Below are 20,928 nucleotides of genomic sequence, written 5' to 3' on the forward strand. Positions count from 1 at the left end.
AGTTCTAAAAATACAAGAGAAAGAGCAAGAGAGAGAGAGAGAGCGATCTTTAATGAAGTCTGGCGATGTTAGCCGGGCTAATATGGCTAACTTGCTACTCCAGTTCACGTAATTCGATTCGAGCATTCGTAACTGATTCGAGCACATTCACAAAGCAGGTGCTGAAGGGTTTCTCGCACATCGCAGTGTGGGCACAGTGGCGACATAGCTTGTTTCATCTTAAAGAGGAAGTTGCGCGTGTATGCGACATTCAACCGCATGCGATGTAGAATTGCTTCTACCCGCTTGGAGAGTCCTGGTGGCATTTTGAATATGCAGTTGGGATCGATGGAAGATAGCGGCGCGTAATGACGTGATACGTCATCCCAGGCTGCAAGCTGCATGTTCCATGCCACGCTAGATGCAAGGACAGATGCATCTTTCCTGGAGAATGGTATAGCAATTGCCGATGCACGATACTTATGCGCAACGGATGCAGCAATGTCCGCCTGCACATTGCCAGTTATCCCACAGTAGGCTGGAATCCACTGAACTGCAATGTGATGGTGGGCTTATAGAGCTTGGAGATGTAAAGCGTGTATGTCAGACACAAGCTGGTCTTATGGAAAAGACGCTATACATTGAAGGGCAGCCCTTGAGTCTGTGAAGATGGCCCACTCTCGTGCGGATTGCTTGACGATATGAGCGAAAGCCACCCTCAGAGCTGCAAGTTCGGCAGCCATAGTTGACGTTTTGTGACTGAGCATGGCACTAATGGTGGTACGTGGTGCCGGTATCCACACCCCGATAGCGGATGATGTTGATGACACCGACCCATCAGTGTACACATGAGTGTGGTCCCTGTATATCCGCGAAATATAGTCCAGAGCGAAGAACTTTAGTGCGGGAGCCAGAATATCCTCCTTCCTCGTGATACCGGGCACAGTAGTCGTGACTGGTATGGGCAGGAACATCTAGGGCGGGTGCTCAGGAGGAGCAGGCTCTTGATACACCTTCGGCAGAAATTCACGCACTTCTTTAGCCCAGCTTGTCGCTAGAGGATGGCGCCGCTGTCTTGCGACAATCATCAGACGCGCACGATGCAATCCTGCGTGCTTAGAGTGATGTCATTCCCAAGAACGTGTGGGTCGGGACGTATGGAATTGTAGTCCCTCCAACAGTGAGGCTGTAGCGCGTAAGGTGACGCTCTGAAAAGGCTATCGCAGCACATTTGTTCCCCGAGATCACTAATCCTGTAGTTGCTAGAAATGCCGCAATGGAGTCAATTGCTCTCTGCAGTCTTGACCGTAACACTCGCCCATTGCGGCCAGAACTCCATATGCAGATTTCGTCGGAGTACAGAAATTTCTACCGACTGTGGCACGCATTCTCCAGGCCAACTATGGCAGTGTTAAAGAGTGTAGGGCTTAGCACCCCACCCTGGGGGAACACGTTGGGTCACCCGGTGTAGCGATGAGTTGCCGCTGTCGGTAGACATGTACACATACCTATAGCTAGAGGTAGTCCGATAGCCATGCGTACATGCAGCCCCTGATGCTTAAAGACTTCAGCGCCGAGCGGACGGCTTCATGCAAGGCGCAGTCATACGCTGACTTGATGTCGAGGAATACGGCAACATCAATGCTCCACCAACACTTTGCTTATCTCATGCTATTTGCAAGGGCGATGACGTTGTCGAGGCTGCTACGACCCTTGAGGAAACCACACATCTGTGCCGGGTATATATATATATATCGGATGGTCAAATCCCAGTCCAAGCGGAACAGCACCATCTTTTCCATCAGTCTCCCGACACAACTCAGGAGCACTATGGGTCAGTAAGACTCACTGGCGTTGGGAACTTTACCTGGCTTCAGGACTGGTACAAGGCGAGCTTATTTCCACCTTGGCTCTAGACGACCAGTTTCCCATGAAAGATTGAAGGCATGCAGGAGCCAACTTTTTCCCTTTTCACCTAGATACGACAGCTTTATGTAGGTGATGTCATCTGGGCCTGGGCAGCTGGATTTCTTGACAGAAGCCAGTGCACGAAGCAACTCTGCCATGGAGAAGGGCTCGTCCATTGGGGACACCGTGCCTGAGCGTGCCTCGCTGGGGGGAAAGTGTGGCAGAAGAAGAGCTGCTGGCACTGCAGTAATTCTCCTGCAGAAGGCGTCAGCGACTTGGAGGTCACTGGTGTTCGTGCTCAGTGAGATGGATTTGAACGGGTGCCGTTGAATCTGCGGAGTCCGCAAACTTCGGAGCAAGAGCCATATTCCGAAGAGTGGCTTCCGGGGGTCTACCTTGGTGCAGAAGGATTCACACTCACGCTTGGCGAGGTTATTCATACGCCTACAAATCGCCTTCTGGGCTTGTCTTGGCGCTCGGACTTCTTCAGGCGCTTGTGTCCGGTGCGCTCATCTTTCTGCTCTTCCACTCACTCCGCGAAGTATCTATGCGGAAGCCTCAGTACTTTGCTGCTTGACTTTCGAGCTCTTGACATCGTGTCCACGAAGGCTTCATATGAGCTCACCGAGTCCACAGCTTCCTCCACACCAGTTCTAAATGCCTCACAGTCAGAGGAGCGAATCACACGCTATGAACGAGAGCCCGAGAGACCATCCTCTGCAATGTAAGCTGCGCATGATAGCTGCCTTGCAGTTCAATGTGCACTGCCCAGCTCGTTCTAGGGAGGAGTTTTGACGAAACAAACGTGACGTCGAGGGCGCTTGACATCTTTCCCCGGTAGAAGGTGGGTTCTCCTGAATTGAGAACGCACATACCCTGCCGGTGGGCAATGTCCGGTGCCTCCCTTTAGCCGTCGTTTTCCTGCTGCCCCAGATTGGATGGTGGGCATTGAATTTACCGGTCAAGATATGCGGGGCTGGTGTAGTACCGATGATGCCTTCTAAGCGATTTATGTCCAGTCCTACACTAGGTGGAATATGGGCGGTGATTATCGTGAAGGACAACCGAGCACCACGAACTGTGGCTTGCACGTATCCATTCCGCGCATCCGGTGAAAGACCATGCTCTATTATGGTGAGGTCATTTCTCATGGCCATTAAAACTCCTGACATTTCTACGTCAGTCAGCGACCGCAGAACTGTGTAGCAAGAAAGGCGTATGTCTTCCATCAACCGTGATTCAGAAATAGCGATCACCGGAAAACGATGTTTCGTGGGAATTGGCGTATTGGCGTAGGTAAGAAAGGATGCTGCTTGAGTCCGCAGGCGTCCCACTGTAAGATTGTAGCTTTATCTCGGATTTCTTGTACTCTGGGAACTGTGATTGAATCAGCAGTTTCAGCGAACGCCATTGCATAAGGATGGTGAAACATAGCCGAAGAGTGTCAGGATAGCCACGGCTATCGGTGTTGAAAGGGGGGCGAGGAAGAGGCGCACAGCCTCTACTACAGCTGATATCACAGAACGCAAGCTCCCAGAACTCTGGTGATGCTTTGGCTCTCGCTGCTCTCGCAGAGATGTTCGACGAGCAGGCTTCGAAGTTTGTACAGCTGGAGTCGGAGTCTCGTCTGATGGAAGAGCAGGCGTGGCAGCACCTTTTGAGGGGGAGTCAACCGTTGCTGCGCTAGCTCGTACTGGCAGAGCTGATGTAAGGGTATGCTGGTGCTGCGATTCATGATGGAGGACTGGCGGAGCTGGTAAATCCTCCTCATTGGGGATGAACCCGAGACCCGCAGATGTGTTCTCTTACTTTCTCCCGTGTTCCTTAGGCCCAGCCTTACGGCGTTCCAGTAGAGCGTATTTGGCTGACTTGTAGTCAGTGTTGTTTCTAGCCTTTATTTAGAAAATAGCCTTTTCATCACGGCAGCTAGAACAATGAACAAACGTCGATTCATGGTTTTTGCTGCAGTTTAGGTATTTAGGATTTTCGACGGCAGGATTTTTTGGGCAGGGCAGGAGTTTTTGCCTTTATCGGTGTCTCTACGTAATCATACACGCGATAGCGCGTGTAACCGAGGACTACATGCTCTGGTACACTGTCTGTGGCGAACACAATCTGCCCACTCTCTGGTGATTTTCCTAGTCTCCGGGCGGATTTGACAAGCGCTCTGACTCGTAATGCACTAAAGATTTCAGGGGTCAGAGAGCTCCTTAGCTACTCCCCTGATCACGCCCACTCCGCAATTGCTCGGTCGTGGTTCATAGGCCTGGACTTTCACGCCAGAAATGGAGGAGATTTTCAGGAGATGCTCTGTGGCATCAGCGTTGCGAGTGTCAATGGCGAGCAGGTTGAGGCGATAATTTGGACCTACTTGTAGAACGCCATCGGAAGCCAGAGTCTCTAATCGTTCCTTTACAGCAATGGGGTTGTAGCGAGTGATATTTTTCCAGGAGTCGATAGGTTGATTACCACAATGACGCCATGTCTCAGGGGACTTGCGATTGTGCTGACATCAAGTGGCCTGTTGACACTCTTAGAGCCACGGCAGCGCTCTGCAGGAATCACAGGCTCAAACGGCTTTGACTTCTCGGGTGAAAGAACGGTTTCATTTCCGTAGATGACCGTTGCAGATGATGAGTCGGAAAGATCAGACATGTCCTCTCCGTCATCTGGCAGTGGTTGTTCAGACGGTGTCACCATCGGACTCACTTGACCCGGTGGAAGCAACGACCCGGAGGACCCAAGATCAGAACAGGGGTAGCTTGCGGTGTGCCTGACGAGGCTCGCCGAGTTCGATATATCAGATGTGAACTTCGTTATAAGAAATATGTTTCACGTCTGTTTTCGTAAACGATCTTTCTTTTTTCGATATATAGCATAATTCGCTCTGTCCGGGTTCGTTATAATCGGGTTTGACTGTTATGCGATCTGGCACATCCCCAGTCGACGATGGCCCCAAGCACTGGCCACGGACAGAATGGCGGTATTTTCGGCTGAAAGCGCAAGACCAGCTTATTCACTTCATTTATCTGTGTCAGTTAAAGCTTGTTGCAGGCATGCGGTTGACCGATACAGGCCTGAGTGTACAGTCCATACCGTAATATCGTCCGCGTGCAGGAGAAAGCGAAGGTCTAATAAGCAGCCAATCTGCAGGGCAAGCGGGCGCACTTAATGGACGGGCGTAAAACTGCCATAACTAGCCCCTCCAATCCGCACTCAAAATTATATTTTAGTCAAAAATGTCAGGATGAAACACCGCACTTTTTCAGAGACAAGTCGACTTTGGAGAACTTACAGGATGGTTCTGTGGCTGACTTTGTCATCTGCATTGTGAATGTCCATTGCAAGCAACGTCCGCACTTTGGGGGATTGGCCGCCAAGTAACCCCATTGGCCATACGGTATCAAGTCCATCCTCTTTCCCCACATGACGTCTGAACCCAACTGTGCCAGGTCGTATTACCGAAAAGTGTACATGCACAACTGAAGTCGCGTCGCCAGCATTCGCTCCAACTGTTTACACAAGGTTCACGTTAATGCGATTGGGCACAGATTGGGAATATGGTCAGGTGGTTTGCCTGGATTCGGTATAGGGACGATATCTGCCCGGAGAGAAACCGAAAGAGAGAGTAAACTTGTTTATTGCGGAAAGCAATGGGGAGGAGTCCTCACTCCAAGCTGTGTAGAGGTTTCCCAGGCTCAAGAGCCCTCAACACTAGCAGGCGCATCATGGAGGAGGATGAGGAATAAACGTCCCTATGAAGAAGTTCGCCTTGGGGAAGAGTCCTTATTCCAGGATCCCTTGAGACCGTCCAGCTTTTTGGGCTCTCTTCACCAGTCACAGCTGGTCATCAGGGTCCGAGCTGGACAGTGCTCTCTCCCAGTGCTCAGGGGAGGGGAAGGGCAAAGAGGGTAGGTTAGTCTTTTTATCACAGCCCCACACAATGTGGTAAAGCGTGCCCGGAGCCTCACAGAACCGGCATTGCGAGGAGTACAGGGTGGGAACCAGAATGTGGGCTATAGTTGGGTGGGGAAAGGTATTGGTTTGGATAGCTCGAAGGGGCGTTCTTGTTTTTTTGTGAGGTTTTTGTGTGGAGGAGGGTACATGGTGGAAGTCGGAGCTGGTCTGAGCTCTCTGCTAAAGCTTGTAAGGTGATTATTGCTACGCACCGCGACACTTGCATCTTTACGCCAACCACTTCCGGCTAAGCCGTGCCCCATGCTTCTAGGGGAATCAGTGTTTGTGGATAAGACGTGTGCACATAAATTGCGGCTTCGCCTGGGGGAGTCGTCGTGGAGCCACAACGCTGATAAGGTATGAAAGGCGTAGCGTAGGGTTTAAAATTGCGAAGGCGAGGTACACTGCTTTTCTCTTCGAATAGGAAAGCCCAAGGTCGACGTTTGCCCAGGCGATGACGTTCATGAAGCTTACCAACCTTCGTTGTGAGCCCGCGCGCGATAGTTCCACTGTCAGGCATACAAAAATGAGATCTAGCGAAGTTGGGCGGCTAACACAGACACCAAGCTCTGTCGCTTTTGGAACACAAACTGTAGGAGCTCTTGGCGGGTGAGGATGGAAGGGACTGAACTTTGCTAGTCCAGGCTGATTGGCGAGAGGCGGGACTGAATGGCATTCAATGGTCCGGTTATTCTGGTGGCTGACGCTGCTATCGACAGATTGGATGTGCACTGCGCTAGGTGAGCTTGGTGACCTCATCTTGCAGCACAGAAAGCTGTTCGTCCAGCTCCAGTAGCTCGTCCGTAACGAGAGGTGCCTTTTCAGTTTGTTTGCGCTTATTATGAAGGTTATGGGAGTGACGGAGCACGTCACAGTGCGAAGGCTGGGTGTACTCTGCAGGCTCTGGAACGCCTTCTTCCATAGCGTCTCCGTTATCCTCGGCCAAAAACTCGCACCGCTTAAATATATAACTTCTGTTGGGCTCAGACAGGAGTCGCCACGCGCGTCATTTATGCGAGCATCGTTGAATTTCGTCGGACATTTTCAGTCCATGATTCTATTGTCGTCCGTACGACACAGACAGCATAGAAACTTGATCTGTAAAGGTGCGGACGACGGGGTTGTTGGTGGTTCCGATTCAGAGGAAGACGGTGGACCTGATGCAGAGAAGGGGCACGAAGGGCTCATGTGCCCCTGACGAAAGCATCGGTAACAGTGTACCACTCAGGCCTTGCTTGGGCGCGGGCAAATTACGCAACCATCGTACTCAAGTAGTCCCGGTGGCTCCAGCGGACCACGCAGAGTAACAAGTTCCGTGCAGCCAGAGCCCATGTAGCGGGGCAAGAAGCACCTGGCGAGTGGCACACCGCAGGCTGGCATGGAGGACTTCGGTATCCTCTACGAGTCCACACCAGAAACGACATATAGCCGGACGTCACTTCGCGACAGTATGTACACATGTACAGGAAGCTACCGTTCAGCCGCGAGATGAATCCGATGTAGGGAGCATAGCCTCTGGGCAGCCTCTAGAGACGACACCCCTACCGACATTATGACATCACATCCGAAGGCATCAGCACTCTATTAAAGAAATTAAAAATATACAACTCCCACGGACCTCACAAAGTTCCTGCCAAAGTACTTAAGGCTACCAATTGCTTATCAAGTCAATTTTTGCAGATCAATTTGGGCCAGTCGATTTCCGAACGTTCAATTTCTGAGGATTGGAAACTTGAAAACATTCTGTCGGTTTTTAAGTCAGGCAATCGATCTGACCCATCTAACTTTCGCCCCATTTCACTAACCTGCACCGCTTGCAAACTGCTGGGACATATAATATATTCACATGTTGATCACCACCTCGATTATCACTCCTGTATTCATAACCTTCATGGTTTTTGTTCAGGGCTGTCATGTGGAACACAAATGTTTGAATTTACAAATAATCTTTATCTGAACCTTTATTGGTCATTTCACACTGATGTTATTTTCATCGACTTTTAAAAGGCCTTCGATCGATTTCGTTTCTCACCAACGACTTATCATCAAGCTTTCTTACCTCTACCTCGATCCGCTGACCTTATCATGGATTAAGTGCTTCCTACTCACCGGTCTTAATTCACCGTTATCGGTGGTGCCCATTCCGATACTACTATAGTAATCTCTGGCGTCCCTCAGGGCTCCGTTCTCGGTCCGCTTCTGTTTTTAATCTACGTGAATTACCTTCTTTCCGGAATTTCATCATCGCTTCATCTTTTTGCGGACGATCGCGTCATCTGCCGTCGTATATCAACTACCGAAAGTCATTTAATACTACGGCAAGACTAACCCCCAACTGATAGCTGATGTGCTCAGTGGAGGATGAGACCATATATTTCCAAGTGCAAGTTCATGCCTGCCTCTCAAAAACATACTAACGTCATCTATCCGTACCGTTAAACTCAGCAAGGTTATCGCATGTCCATTCATCCCGATACCTTGGCGCAGACTAACCTGGACCGACCATATCATAAAACTAGCTGTCGATGCCTCAAAAACTCTTGGCTATCTCAGAAGGTCATTGTCGTTATCACCTACAATGCTTCGGAAAATGGCATTTGAAACTTTTGTTCGTTCTAAAATAAAATACGCATATGCAATCTGGATCAATCATCAGATATACCAAATTAACGTTTGTGCATTCATCCAAAATCTAGCCGCAAGATTCATCTCCTTGAATTACAATAAACGTGCTAGTATCAATCAAATAAAATCATCCCTCGGTCTCCCTGTTTTCTCAGCTCGACCAGAAATTGTAGGTCTCTGTCTTTTTTGCAAACTATTCCACAAATTTCCTCGCCTACATAGCTCACTTTTACTTCCATCTTTCCGCACATCCCGATGCCTATTTAATTCCATGAGTATTCAGCTTTTGTTTGGCTCTACTAACGCTTCTAACAAATCCTTTCTGCCCATGGCCATTGAAGAGTGGAACAGATTGACGGATGATATTGTCAGTGAACAACTTAACTTTAAATTTAGAGATTTATTACTAGCCACCCGCCCACGGAGATCCCGCCACGGAGGTCCCGCCCACGGTTTCTTACTTTGGGACCTTCTCTTTTATACTTACATTATGTAATCGCACATTATTGCATTTTTTTAAATAAACTTTGAAACTTTGAAACTTGAAACCCTTCACTCGTAATCGCTGTTCTTTTTTCTTTGTTTGTTGGCTGCCGCCTGCATATTTTGGATTTCGAATTGACTTTAACCATCTCATTTCAATGGTACGCAGATTGGAGATTGAGGGGTATAACGGCCATCGCAATGCCGAGGGCCGGTTCGTTCATTGCAAGCATGTCGGTGAGCGTCTTGCTGAGTTGCTTAGGACGGCCACTTTGAATGTTAAAGCGTTCTCTCCCAGGTACCTCCACAGCCAGGACCGTGCAACGCTCTGCATATTCACGATAATGTGCAACTGCTGGAAGCAGCACCTTTAATTTTCATAGTAGCTTAATTGGAAACAACTGATCCCGCGGAATTTCGAAAAACCAAAAATTGCACGCAATATAAAAACAAACTCCGCAATGTACATCTTATATTATCCTCCAAAAACCGAGGACTAAACTAAAAAGCCCGGGAAAGAACGTTCTAAATGCGATAAAAATAAAAAAATAACGAAAATGAGTCAATCGTGTAACGCCTTGCCTTTCCACAAAATGCACAATTGGGGGAAGTAGCCCATTTAATCGTTGTATTAGGGTAAACGGGGAGAGAGAGAGAGAGAGAGAGAGAGAGAGAGAGAGAGAGAGAGAGAGAGAGAGAGAGAGAGAGAAAGAACTTTCTTTGAACAGAAGTAGAGAGCAGAAGCGCCAACTACGGGGGGGCAGTGGGGCTCGTGCCCCCCCCGGACGGCTTTACGGGGGGGCAAAGCCCCCTCCGGCCCCGACTGAGAATTTTTTTAATGGCTCGGCTCGGCTCTGCACCCGTCGACACCGGACTGTTAGCCGTCCTGTCTGCCATCTATTGTTTACAATAGGGGTTGGGATCTTGAAAAACAGTTCCGTCCTCCCGATGGGCAGGGGGAAACGCAGGGCCGTGTCGCTTTTCTTCACGGTGAGTTAGACGTGCTCAGTGTGCGGATTGTTGACAACAATGTAGAGCTGCGCTTGCCAATAGTGGCTAGAAGGGTGGCCCTTCTAGCCACCATAGCTTGGCTTCAGCAGCACGCCAGCAAAGCGACATTTTGTCGGGAGCATAGGTCGGCGCACTCACTCGTGAGTACACTCATTTGTACTCATTTGTACTCAAACTCACGAGTGAGTACGATGATGAGTGAGTAGACCCACATTAATAAAGTGAGTATGATGACGATTGAGTACTACTCGTGAGTACAGAACTCATGAGTACAATACTCATGAGTATGAGTACTGGTGAGTATGGTACTCATGAGTACACAGTACAATACTCATGAATACTGTATTTTCGAGTGCTTTCACTCGTGAGTATACATGTACTCATGAGTACAGCAGTGCAAACAAGTTCTATCACAAACTCAAGTCTGGACGCACGTGTACGAGTTTCAGACATTTAGCTGTGGCGCTGTGCTGCTCAACTCTCAAGGATGGTAAAATCAGGCAACGAAAACTGCACCCTGTCCTTGTTTGGCGCTGTTAGCGTTTTTCGGCGGTCGCTCGCTAAGGGGTCGCGGTGAAAAGGGAAAAACGAGGGGGTTAGGTCCCGGTGGGAAGCGCGGCCATAGTTGCTCTGTTTCTACGGCACCTGTTGATTGGACATCCCCAGGATTGAGGGACACGCGCCGCGGAAACCTGACTGCGCCCCTCTCCCGGCGCTTCGCCCGTCCGGGGCGTAACTGAATGGGGCAGAAAAAAGAAACGGCCGCCGTTTAATAACGAAGACAGCTAGAAAAATCGACTCCGGGATATCCGTAGCATGGCTCTAGCGGCATGCCGTGGCAAAATATTGGGCTTGTACGACTAACTCACGAGGTTCCCGGGCAGTCTAAAATTTTTCTGCTGCGGCCTATGAGAACAGGCTGGATTTCAGGTCGTTCCGCACTAGTTAACACAAAATTGTGGCGCTCAGAAAACAGATAGAAAAAACGACTCCCGGGTTTGAGTACTTCAGGTTGTGGGCTACAAACCTGTTATTGTAGATTTTTTGCAACGTTGTTTGTGTAGGTTCCCTGCAACACTTTTCATGCCCGGGGTGAGGCGTATCGCCACAAACTTCGAAAAACTGACGCTACGTGGCGCCCCCGTCCCCCTCCTTTTTCCTGGAAGGAGTGGAGAGGAGGACCGTCTCCACCCAACACAACACTCGCCTCTCCTCAGCGGAACCAGGGAGGGTTCCCATCTGTTGTCGCTGAGAGTAACAAAGAGGCAGTCGGTAGTGTGCACGAGGACGAACAAGGCCTGCTCCTCTGGTTTATCCCAAGGAGGTGGGGGAGATAATTGCTGCCACTGAAAAGGTTTGGCTGACTTGACTGTCCCCCCTCCTCATTTTTAGATTGCGCAGAGCAAACAAAGCGTGCTCCCCTGGTTTTTTCGCTCGGGGTGAGGGGGGGGGGGGGGGGGGGAAGACTTTCCAGCACAAGAACTGTGCCTGAAGGACCTACGACGTGTCCACACGCGCTACTGTGTACAGTTTTTACTTCTTCGTTTTCTTTCTTTTTTCTGAGGTGGCAAATAACGCTATGTTAGTACGGTGTCAAATGTGAAAATAAGTTATCCGCACGGTTTCCTGCAGTGATGCGTTAAATGGTGTAAAACGTATATGTTTGCGCGCAGGTATGCCATTTTGTCTTTTTTTACATACGGATTAGTATGAATGTATTTGTAATCTGTTTAGCGTTTTCTCTTCTTTTGCTGTATTGTGTTTTTCTTATGTATACAGGTAATCATGCCGTCCTTGTTACTGTATATATCTATTCCCACACATGCCTAAGGCCTGGCGCTCAGGCTGGAAGTATGAAATAAATAGTAAATAAATAAAAATAAAGCACTATCTTCAAGTTTCTGAGACTGAAATTATGGCGCAAGGGGGGTTGCCAAGAGCTGAACGAGCGCCGCTTTTTTAACGCTATTATATCGAAGCGGCGTCCGTTTTATCAAAAATCGTTTTCTCGAATGCCGGTTTATAGATTCACCAATGTTCGTTGGTTTTTTTCATTTAAATTGTTATTTTATTCAATTTATGTACCATTCATCCCAATGCTATTTAAGCGCTTTTTACCAGAGGGAATATATTAATTAGAGGTGTGTTCAAGTTTAATTAATTGTTTTTCATCATTTTGAAAAATTCCCAGTATATTGCCGTAGTTTCGCAGTTTTTTTCCCGCAGCTTTTTGTTCAATATTTGTTGCCTTTAAGCTTTGCGAATTTTCTCATTCTTGTGTGCGCTCTAGAGAATGTGTTTGATATTTTGTTAATTGTAAATATTAAAATTGTGGCCGCGCTCCACTTCTTCCAAGGCGCTTCCATCAGAACAGCACCAGCTAAAAACTGATATGCGTTAAAAACGGTTATAAAAAGTATAAACGACGCCGTAAGAAGCATGCATATACGTGAAAAAGTCAATGGCGCTTAACCGAAATGGAAGCAATTATACATTTACAGCACACTGTTACAGTTAAAGTGTCGTGAATTATACGAACGCAATGGTAGTGCTGCACCTGAAATTAACCCCAATGTTGAGCATTGATGTTTGGGATTCCAAGTTACTACTATTTAGACGCCTATGAACGGCCCTAGGACATTTCGATGTACTGGAACATTTCAATGCGGGATGTTACGGTGCAAGCATTCCGGTGCACCGACATTTTCGTACGCCAACTTTTCTGCGAACGGATTTGTGTGCTTATTTGTGTGAAACTTTCGGCAACTTATTATTTGCGTAGGTATTAGGTTATGGATGACTGTCTACGCACTGATTGCATCGTTTGTGTTTATGCTTTGAAAGTTTTCGGTCAGAATTTGAGATTTTTTAGAGCTTTATTTAATAACTCCTTTAGGCAATACCAATTATTATGTATCTTATTTTTTTCTAGGGGCGCGGGCGAGGGTTAAGAAAGTCACAAAAAGAGCAGCTTCTTGCCGCCTTGTGTGGCGCCTTGCATCTGCGCAAAAAGAGATATTTAACAATGTTACGGCACATATAATGTTACACTGACGTCGAAAGGGACAAATTATGCAGCTCTTAAAGCTTTATGCTGTCGTTCATGAAACTTTGTGTAAATGAGCTGAAGAAACGGTTTTCATTAAGACTTGTAACAAATAAAACTTGCTCAAACGTAGGCACTTCCAAAAAAAGACGTCTATTGCTAAGCTTGCGCACCAAGCTTCTGAACTGTGCCTTTTCTGTGCACCCTTCGGTGTCACACACAATAATTGCAGCTCTTTTTCCTAGGTGTAAATTCCGAGGACACCTAAGCACTTTTTTATGATACAGTGATTGAGAAAGCATTAGTGTCCAGTTGCCGAACGTGCACTCTCAATCGTCCTTTTTTCTTTCCTGTCTGTCTATCTGTCCGTCTGTCACTCGATTCAGCCGCTGGGCCAAACATGAAACAATGCTGGAACAAGGAGTATATATAGGCAAAACCGTCCCAAGCTACTGAACCTGGCGGAGTGCATATATTTCTACGTGTCAATATTGTTCAGAAGAAAAACTTGGCCGCGTATCTGCTCGCTTCGCTGCAAATGTCGTCGAAAGGCGATAGTCTTCTGCAGCCCCTGCCGTCTCATACATTCTCCTCCCCCCTCTCTCACTCCTCGCGCGTCTGACGCGATGGAGGGTAGCTAAATTAAATCCACTTTTCCCGCGCTGCAGAGCTCGCACGCCATCTGTTGGAACCTTTGCTACTGTTCGGCTTAGGGTTGCGCTCGAGCTCGAGGCTCGGGCGCCAGCTTCTTTTCGTATTTTTTGGTCAAACCATTGTTTTAACGCCTCTTTTTTAAATTGCTATCGTGAAAACCAAGGCCATGTCTATGCTTATTTAAAAGAACGCGCGTAATCCCGGTTATGTGCTTACATTTTGCCTCAAATGTACCTGGGGTTTCCTTCGCGCCATATTATTGGGACATGTATGACAAATCTTGGCAGTTTTAGAAGTTTGGAACGGTTTTGCGTATATAAGCGTCTTGTTTAATAATATTTATAACTTTTGAACCGGTGGCTGAATCGGTGCCGTCCACCGGGCGGGCGCCCTAACATCTGCGCTTCATGCTCGCCAAATAAAGATATATCAATCAATCAATCGCGTTTAAGTAGCCCAAGAAAGACTATCGTCTTTAAAAAAGCATTACGCATAATTGAGGCAAAACATTAGTGCATAACTGGCCGCAGCAGCGTTCTTTTATTCAAAAATAGACGTGCGATTGGTTTTAATAAAAATGCGGTAAAAGACGGTGTCAAAAACAGGCCAGATAAAAGTAAATATAATAAAAGAAAGATGTCTCCTCAAGAGTGAGAGAGAGAAACCTTTATTTGGGGCAAGGCTGGCCCTAGGCCTGTTGGGGGAATAGGATCAAAGGAATGGGTAAGGAAGGGGAGCAGACCGGCCGTTCTATACAGCTCGTGCTAGACCGCTTGTGACTGCGAATACAGCAATCTTGTGAAGGATGGGAGTGCCCACGGAGTGAGGGTCTATGGCTATCGCGGGATCGTTGGTGGGGGCAGAGAAATTTCTATAGCGAGTTAATTTGGGGCAAAACCAAATGAGGTGGTGCAGATCAGCTTTGGTTAGGGAGTGGCACTTGTTCACGAATACCTCAGCAGCTCTTGGAAGCGTAGGTAGAGAAGCCAGGAACCCAGGCGGGGTGAGGTTTTTTTTTGAGGCGCTGTTCCAAGAACAATTGAAAGAAAAGGTCCCAACAGGTGGCGCGCGAACCAAGAAAACGAGGGAAAAATGAATCTAATTCATCAAACTTCAATTGCATTAATTATGGGGCAGGCAGGGGGAGAAGAACAGCGTGAGGGGGAGAGGGGAGGATGTTACGAGGCGGGGGCGGCCGAAGGCTATGGTATACATTTGCAGCAAAGCAACCAGATACGCAGCCAATTTCTTATCTTCTCCTCGTGACTATGACTCGGCACATACCCGGGGAACGTACTGTAAATAAAAATACTACTTACAGTACGGTAGCATACCCCATTTCAGGTAGTATGACGGACAGGGCGTTTCACGTAAGAGCGCTAGTCCAAGAATATTGTTCACTGATCATGTCGCACACTAGCCGGTGGTTGGGGCGGGGAGTATTAAAATATTTTAGTGTACGTCTAAAAGAAAAGAAGAACCTACCCGCAATCAGTAGCACCTTTCTCTTCTTGAGCAAAGCTGCCTCAGGGGCTAGCGCGTGCAAGTCGATCCAGCACGTGCTCTTTTCAGAAGCGTTCTCGTCGGGCCGGCGTGCGTCTTTTTTAGCTTTGGAGGCACCGGAAAGCCCGTTGAGCGGACGCGTCCCACGCAATAGAAAACATTCATAACGTGTTTTTCTTTTACTTGCCGAAGACTTGCATATGCTCATCTGCTTGTTTTGGCACTGTCGCGTTAATTGCGTATTTCTTTGTTTTCCGTTACTCATAATGTTAGTATACTTGCACCTCAACCTTAACGCAAAGTAGGTAAGGGTTGAGGCATTTGATTTTTGGTTTTTTATGAACCCCGAAATAATAGATTATGATCTTGCTCTACCGCTTGTGCTTTGCAACAATAACGCAAAATGTTTTTGTGCTGCAAATTATTTGTCAATGCAGATATTAGCATAGGAAAAATAATTTTCCTGAATTCGGGTGTGAATGTTCGCGCGTAGAAATTAAAAGCGAGCAGAAAAAGAAAAGCTCGTTTCGTTTAATTGCATGCGTCTTCAAAAGACGCCCACATATCAGACACCTGATTAATTCTAATGTACGAATCAATGTACCAACGCAATTTGTGCAAGTTGTTCAACAGCAAAAAAAAAAAAAAAGTTGGGGTTGTGCCAAGTGCGAACAAGTATCATGCAAGCGGAAGGAAATAAAAATGCCCTGTGACAAATTGAACAGATGACCCCTTAATGTCGAAAAGGCGACCCATGGGACCTGAAAGGCTTTCGGAACCGACGTCCCCCAACAACACGTTTCATTCCGTGAAATAGCCAGGACACCGGGCTGGTCGAGCGGCGCGGTGAGCAGACGATGCGTCCGTAGCAGACGACAAGACGACACTGGCAAAAGTTAACTCATTAGCGACGCTGCAGTTGACCCGAGCCTGCTCGATACGTACTAACGCACATTGTTTCACAAGTCGAAAGAAAATTGTACCCGGGTCTTTCCTTCGAGTGAGAAATGCGGCACGAGCGCCACGAAAAAAGCAGGCGCCCGAGCGGGGCGAGCCCTCCCCGTCCACACGGGTAGGGTGCCTCGATGCGCGCCCGCAGAGCGGGGGCGCATCGAGGCACCAACCGCAGCCCATGCGGGGTCGTTTTGTGAGGGCTCCCCTCTTGTTTTTTTTTTTTTCCTTCCTGGTTCGGCGAATTACAAAGGCGAAAAGCTGGCCTGTTTGGGAAACCGTCGCGAGCGGCTAGACCCTGTGTGAAGGCCCTGCTTCTCGCACCGCGGGGGAGAGAACAAGAGAGAAGGAATTGTGTCTTCAGGTCGCGACGCCACGTGGTGTCAGTTTTTCGAAACTCGACGCCGTGTCCCGAAATCCTGGCCATGGCAGTTATTTTTGTTTACAAATGCGGGGCCTGGGAACGCCTAGCTGCTTTATTCCGATTGCTTCATTCAAATTGTTTTAGGGTAGGCGGTGGGGGCGGCTCACAATGCATGCACTACGCGCGCCCAAGTCGCTCTTTCCATTGATGCATGTCATGCTCTGGAGTCGTTCCTTGAGCGGAACCGCTCATTTAAACAGTCGCAGTTAGTTTACGTGATTCGCGTCAATTTGACTGCACGGTTTGTGTCAACCACACGGTTTTATTAGGCTCCCGTTTTGAAACTTTTTGCTCAGGTTTGGTACGAATATGTCGTCGTGCTGTCCATTTACAAGTGAGCATATAACCCCACCGTGCAGGTTGTGGGTTGTTAATCGGACATCACAATGCCCAGTCGAACGCGTGTGACGCCTTGTTTCGCCTCGCATATTTTGTCGAACAGCGCTGGCATCTTGCTGCTGGAGGAACGTTCTGCTTTCGAATGGCAACCCGATGCGCTGCTTCTCGTTTATGCCACCGTGTAATGATGAAGCTGACGACGACGGTGAATTTCGGTGGTTGTCCTTCCCCTACCTTCATCTGCTGTTTACTGGCGGGACGACCACTCCTCGCTAGCAACTTGTGCCGAGTTTAAGCTCGCACTGTGGAACGCCTCGTGAAAGGGCCGTTTTATATGATGGACGCCAACGCCAGACGTTGGGTTTTTACCTTTGGCTCGCGTCTTGGAACGTCTCGTAAAACATGTTGCTTGCCCATAACGACGCCACCGCACTTTTTTATTGATAGCTCTCAGCTTCATCAGCGCTTCTCGAACCAAGAGCTGCAGATTGTGGGGTCATAGATGGGTAAAAGTAGATTGGTTTACTTTTCCCTGCAATAGCAAAACCGGCGACGAGAGAGACTAACCAGTCTTTGTCTTCTCGTTTCGCCCCGCTAGCAAGCTATCTCCCACCCTGCGGCTGCGCGCTGTGCCGCGCCAGCCGCGGCGGGCCGTGGCTCACCGGAACAAAGGAAGCGACAAGTGTTTTCGCTCATTGACATTTATTACTGAATAACAAACATCCAAAGAGCATGCAGGCTAGCTAGTTGACGGCGAGGATCTAGTTCCTCGCCCGGGCAATTTAAGGGAATCGAGAGGTTCGACTCACCGCGACAACAGTCATCGCCGGGGCGCCGCCTCAGCGCGCTCGCGTTTGCCTCGCTGGGACACCGATGGCAGCCATTGTCGCCCTCCTTTTTGCCCGATCCTCGCAGGAAGAAGGTCGCCAGGCGCGTCCTCACGCCTCGCTTCCCGAGCTCCGACTCCCCCCGCGCAGCTTGCCTCCCGCGCGTGCTCGCCGGCTCCCAAGACATTCGTTCGGCGAGGAGGTAGATCCCCCTCGCCGACGTATCGCCGAGCAAGTTCCCGCGAGGAGCAAGCGGTGTGGCGAAGCCGAACCAAAGGGAACGCGCTAAGGTCGCGTTCCCACAAGATTTCCACTGTGCAACCAACGCACTAACACGGGAATACAGTGACGTCAGTGCAAGCTATCACGCCTCCGAAAAGCCTGTCTGCAAACTTTGTTTTCGAGGTCACAAAGCACGCCAGAGTAGTTGGACAGTGCTGTAACGGCTGCCAAGCACCGGCAGCAGCTGAGTGCACTGCGGCCGTCGACTGCGAGCGATACCCGCTCCAAGCCTCCAAAACACCTACACATACACTGTTGGGACTGGGCCATCCCAGCTCAGTCACTACTGTTGCGACGTTGCCCTGCCCAGTCCGCCATCGACGCGGCGCAGACAATAACGACGAAGTAGCTGAGCTGACGGTTATTTGAAGCAGCATTTATATACAATATATACAAAGGTAACAAGAGCGTTACATGGCTAAGACAAGCGCGATAGCACTTCTCAACTCAGGGTCTTCGATGAGATGCCGCCGCACCACCGCTTCTTCCGGGCTGGTTTTATACCCCCAGGGTTTCGTTGCAGCCGCGTGTACTTCCAATTCCTCCAGTCGGAGCTATAACTGGCCGCATTATGAATCTGGCGAATGGAGGCGAAGCGATTGCGTCAGCCGAGCCGCCACGACCGGGAAAGGGAAGGCGACTCTGCGGCGGCGTCTCCAGGCGCTACTTGCTGCGTGTCTGCGGGGATTCGTTCGTCCCAGGCATGATTTGGTCCAGCCGTCGCGACGGGAAAGGGAGAGCAGACTCGGCGGCGCCTTTCCCGCCAACTCGCGGCACGTCTGACGCGGGCGGTTTGACCTAGGCGCGAATCAACCCCGCCATCGGCACGTCGCCAAGTGCAGCGAATTTGTGTCGGGCGCTCTGGCACAACACACACACGGATACAAAAATGAGTGGTCAAAGTCAGACCCGTTTCGGGGGCTCTTAACGGAAATGAACATAGCCGCGCGTAGTGCCCCTGTCCTGTCCCTTTCTCGTGCCCCTTTCTTTTTACCCCCGAACCGCCCATTAAAAAAAAAAAACAAATCGACTCGTTTTTTTTTGTGCTGATGGTTCAGTCATGCAATATTTTTGAATAAATCGGACCAGTAAAACACGTATTCAAAGAAATTTTTACTGGATTCGTCAAGCCGCTGAAGTTCACGGTTCATAGATTTGCGGGATGTCTTATTTGGGGACACCTCGTAGTTAGCCGACACAATGTAAAAGGCCATCACTGCTGCAGGTGCCCCTTATGATGATGATGATGATGATGATGACTAGTGGTAGCCTCTTTGTAGCGGGGTGATGACGTGTCATCTCATAGGGACCCCCCCCCACCACTTCCTCCCCCTCCCTTCGCCGCTTCGAGGCGCACTCCAGGTCTGCCCCCCCCCCCCCCGGGAAAATAAGAAGTCTACGCCACTGGTAGAGAGCTTGGGCTCTCTTTGCCGCGTTAGTCAGCCAGGAGATCTTGGTCCCTGGCGGCTTCTTCGGCCATCTGGACAAGGCGTAACTGCGTTAGAGATAATTCTTCCTACAAAATTTTGATGAAACAAAAAATGGGAAAATATAAACATCAGAAATTTTCATTAATGAACTGACGAAATCAAAAATTAGCATCTCATACATCTTTAAAAAACGAATATTTAAACAAGTACCGCGAAAATAGAAAAGAAAGTACGTATAAAAAATCGCGAATACGGGCCAACCCTCCACCACGCCTTGATTCTGCAAAAAAAACACATGACTTGAGAAATAAAGGCCCTTCGAAGTCAAAGTCAAAGTCAAATTCATTTGTCTCAAACGATACAAATTAGTATACTGACGAGGGTCCCAGAGTGAGTAGGCTTTAACGGGGTGCTCGTTGAGTAATGCTAAACGTGACTCTGTAAGGCAGCAAATAAAACAAATAACCATGACGATGCACATCTAATCAAGAGATAAATCCAAACACTGAATTAATCTAAAGCCCTAAATATACACTTAATCGCTAGAATCGTGCAAATTTACATCATCGGCGGAAAGAAAGAAAAGAAGACTAGAAACAATAAATAAACAAAATGTATTTTGCTATTGATAGCCAAACCTGGCGGTAAAAAAACTCCCAATTTGTGCAATGGGCATAAGAAAGCTACATATTAGTATACAGTTATGTGATTTTCTGGACATTTTTGTGAGGATCTTATGCAGTCATTTATTCAAATACTAAGAAGGTCATCGACCATATCTGCGGCACAAGTAGTGGCAAAAGTGCGAAATTATTAGCAGAAAACATTCAGCAACCAAGCCAACAAGTTAGACGCCCTGTAAACTACGATACCCGGGGGGCCATAGGCGCTGTACACAGCGGCATTCCATGGTGTCCTCAAACACGCCTTCTGTCGATAAAAAATAAGAGGGACGCCAGAAAGAGAGTCAATTTACATTCTTTATTCTTTAACAAAAAACATTCAGAACGTCCTTGTTTGTTTTTTGTACAAAACAAAACTAAAGGAATAGCCGAATAACTACAAAGGCGAAACCTTTAATTTAAAAATAATGTACTCAGCTTTTAGTGGTACCCTAGCAGGTTTTTGCGTCTTGAGTGATCCCCTTCATCATCTGATGGTAACGCCAGTTGCTTAGGTCCGACAAAGCAGAGGTTTGGACACCACAAACTTGACGTCATCACGTGCCCTGTTTACATCTTCCATCATCATTTCAAGAGTGCTTACAGACAACGCCCTGTCATTTTCTTGGTAGAGACCATGTTGTGGTAGGGCCAACATTTGGCATTCCGAGAAATTGACAAAGCTGGCAACCATCCCGGTGAAAACGGATCTTGAGGGAAACCAGTGACGCACATGTGTCCCCTCTCATTCTCCTACTTAAAGAAGCGTGAGAATAATATCATGGTAAATAAAGTAGTCAAGACCATTGTTTTGTAACAAATTGGAAGGCATGTACTTGCGTTGTTG

At 48.4% G+C, this 20,928-nt stretch overlaps 1 protein-coding gene across 1 annotated transcript in view; it reads right to left on the reverse strand.

Moving 5' to 3' along the window:
• Positions 1 to 6,982: 6,982 nt before the first annotated feature.
• LOC144168541 (uncharacterized) overlaps positions 6,983 to 20,928 on the reverse strand; it is a 35,100-nt gene continuing 21,154 nt past the window's right edge. Inside the window, exons 4-5 of the mRNA XM_077697501.1 lie at positions 7,112 to 7,242; positions 6,983 to 7,001 (exon numbers count right to left, since the gene is read on the reverse strand). Coding sequence (XP_077553627.1) covers positions 6,983 to 7,001; positions 7,112 to 7,242 — 150 coding nt within the window. The remainder of the gene's footprint in view (positions 7,002 to 7,111; positions 7,243 to 20,928) is intronic.

The sequence above is a fragment of the Haemaphysalis longicornis genome, unplaced genomic scaffold (genome assembly GCF_048455015.1).
Source record: "Haemaphysalis longicornis isolate Haplotype H1 unplaced genomic scaffold, Haemaphysalis longicornis Haplotype H1 scaffold_2, whole genome shotgun sequence".
Lineage (NCBI taxonomy): Eukaryota > Metazoa > Arthropoda > Arachnida > Ixodida > Ixodidae > Haemaphysalis > Haemaphysalis longicornis.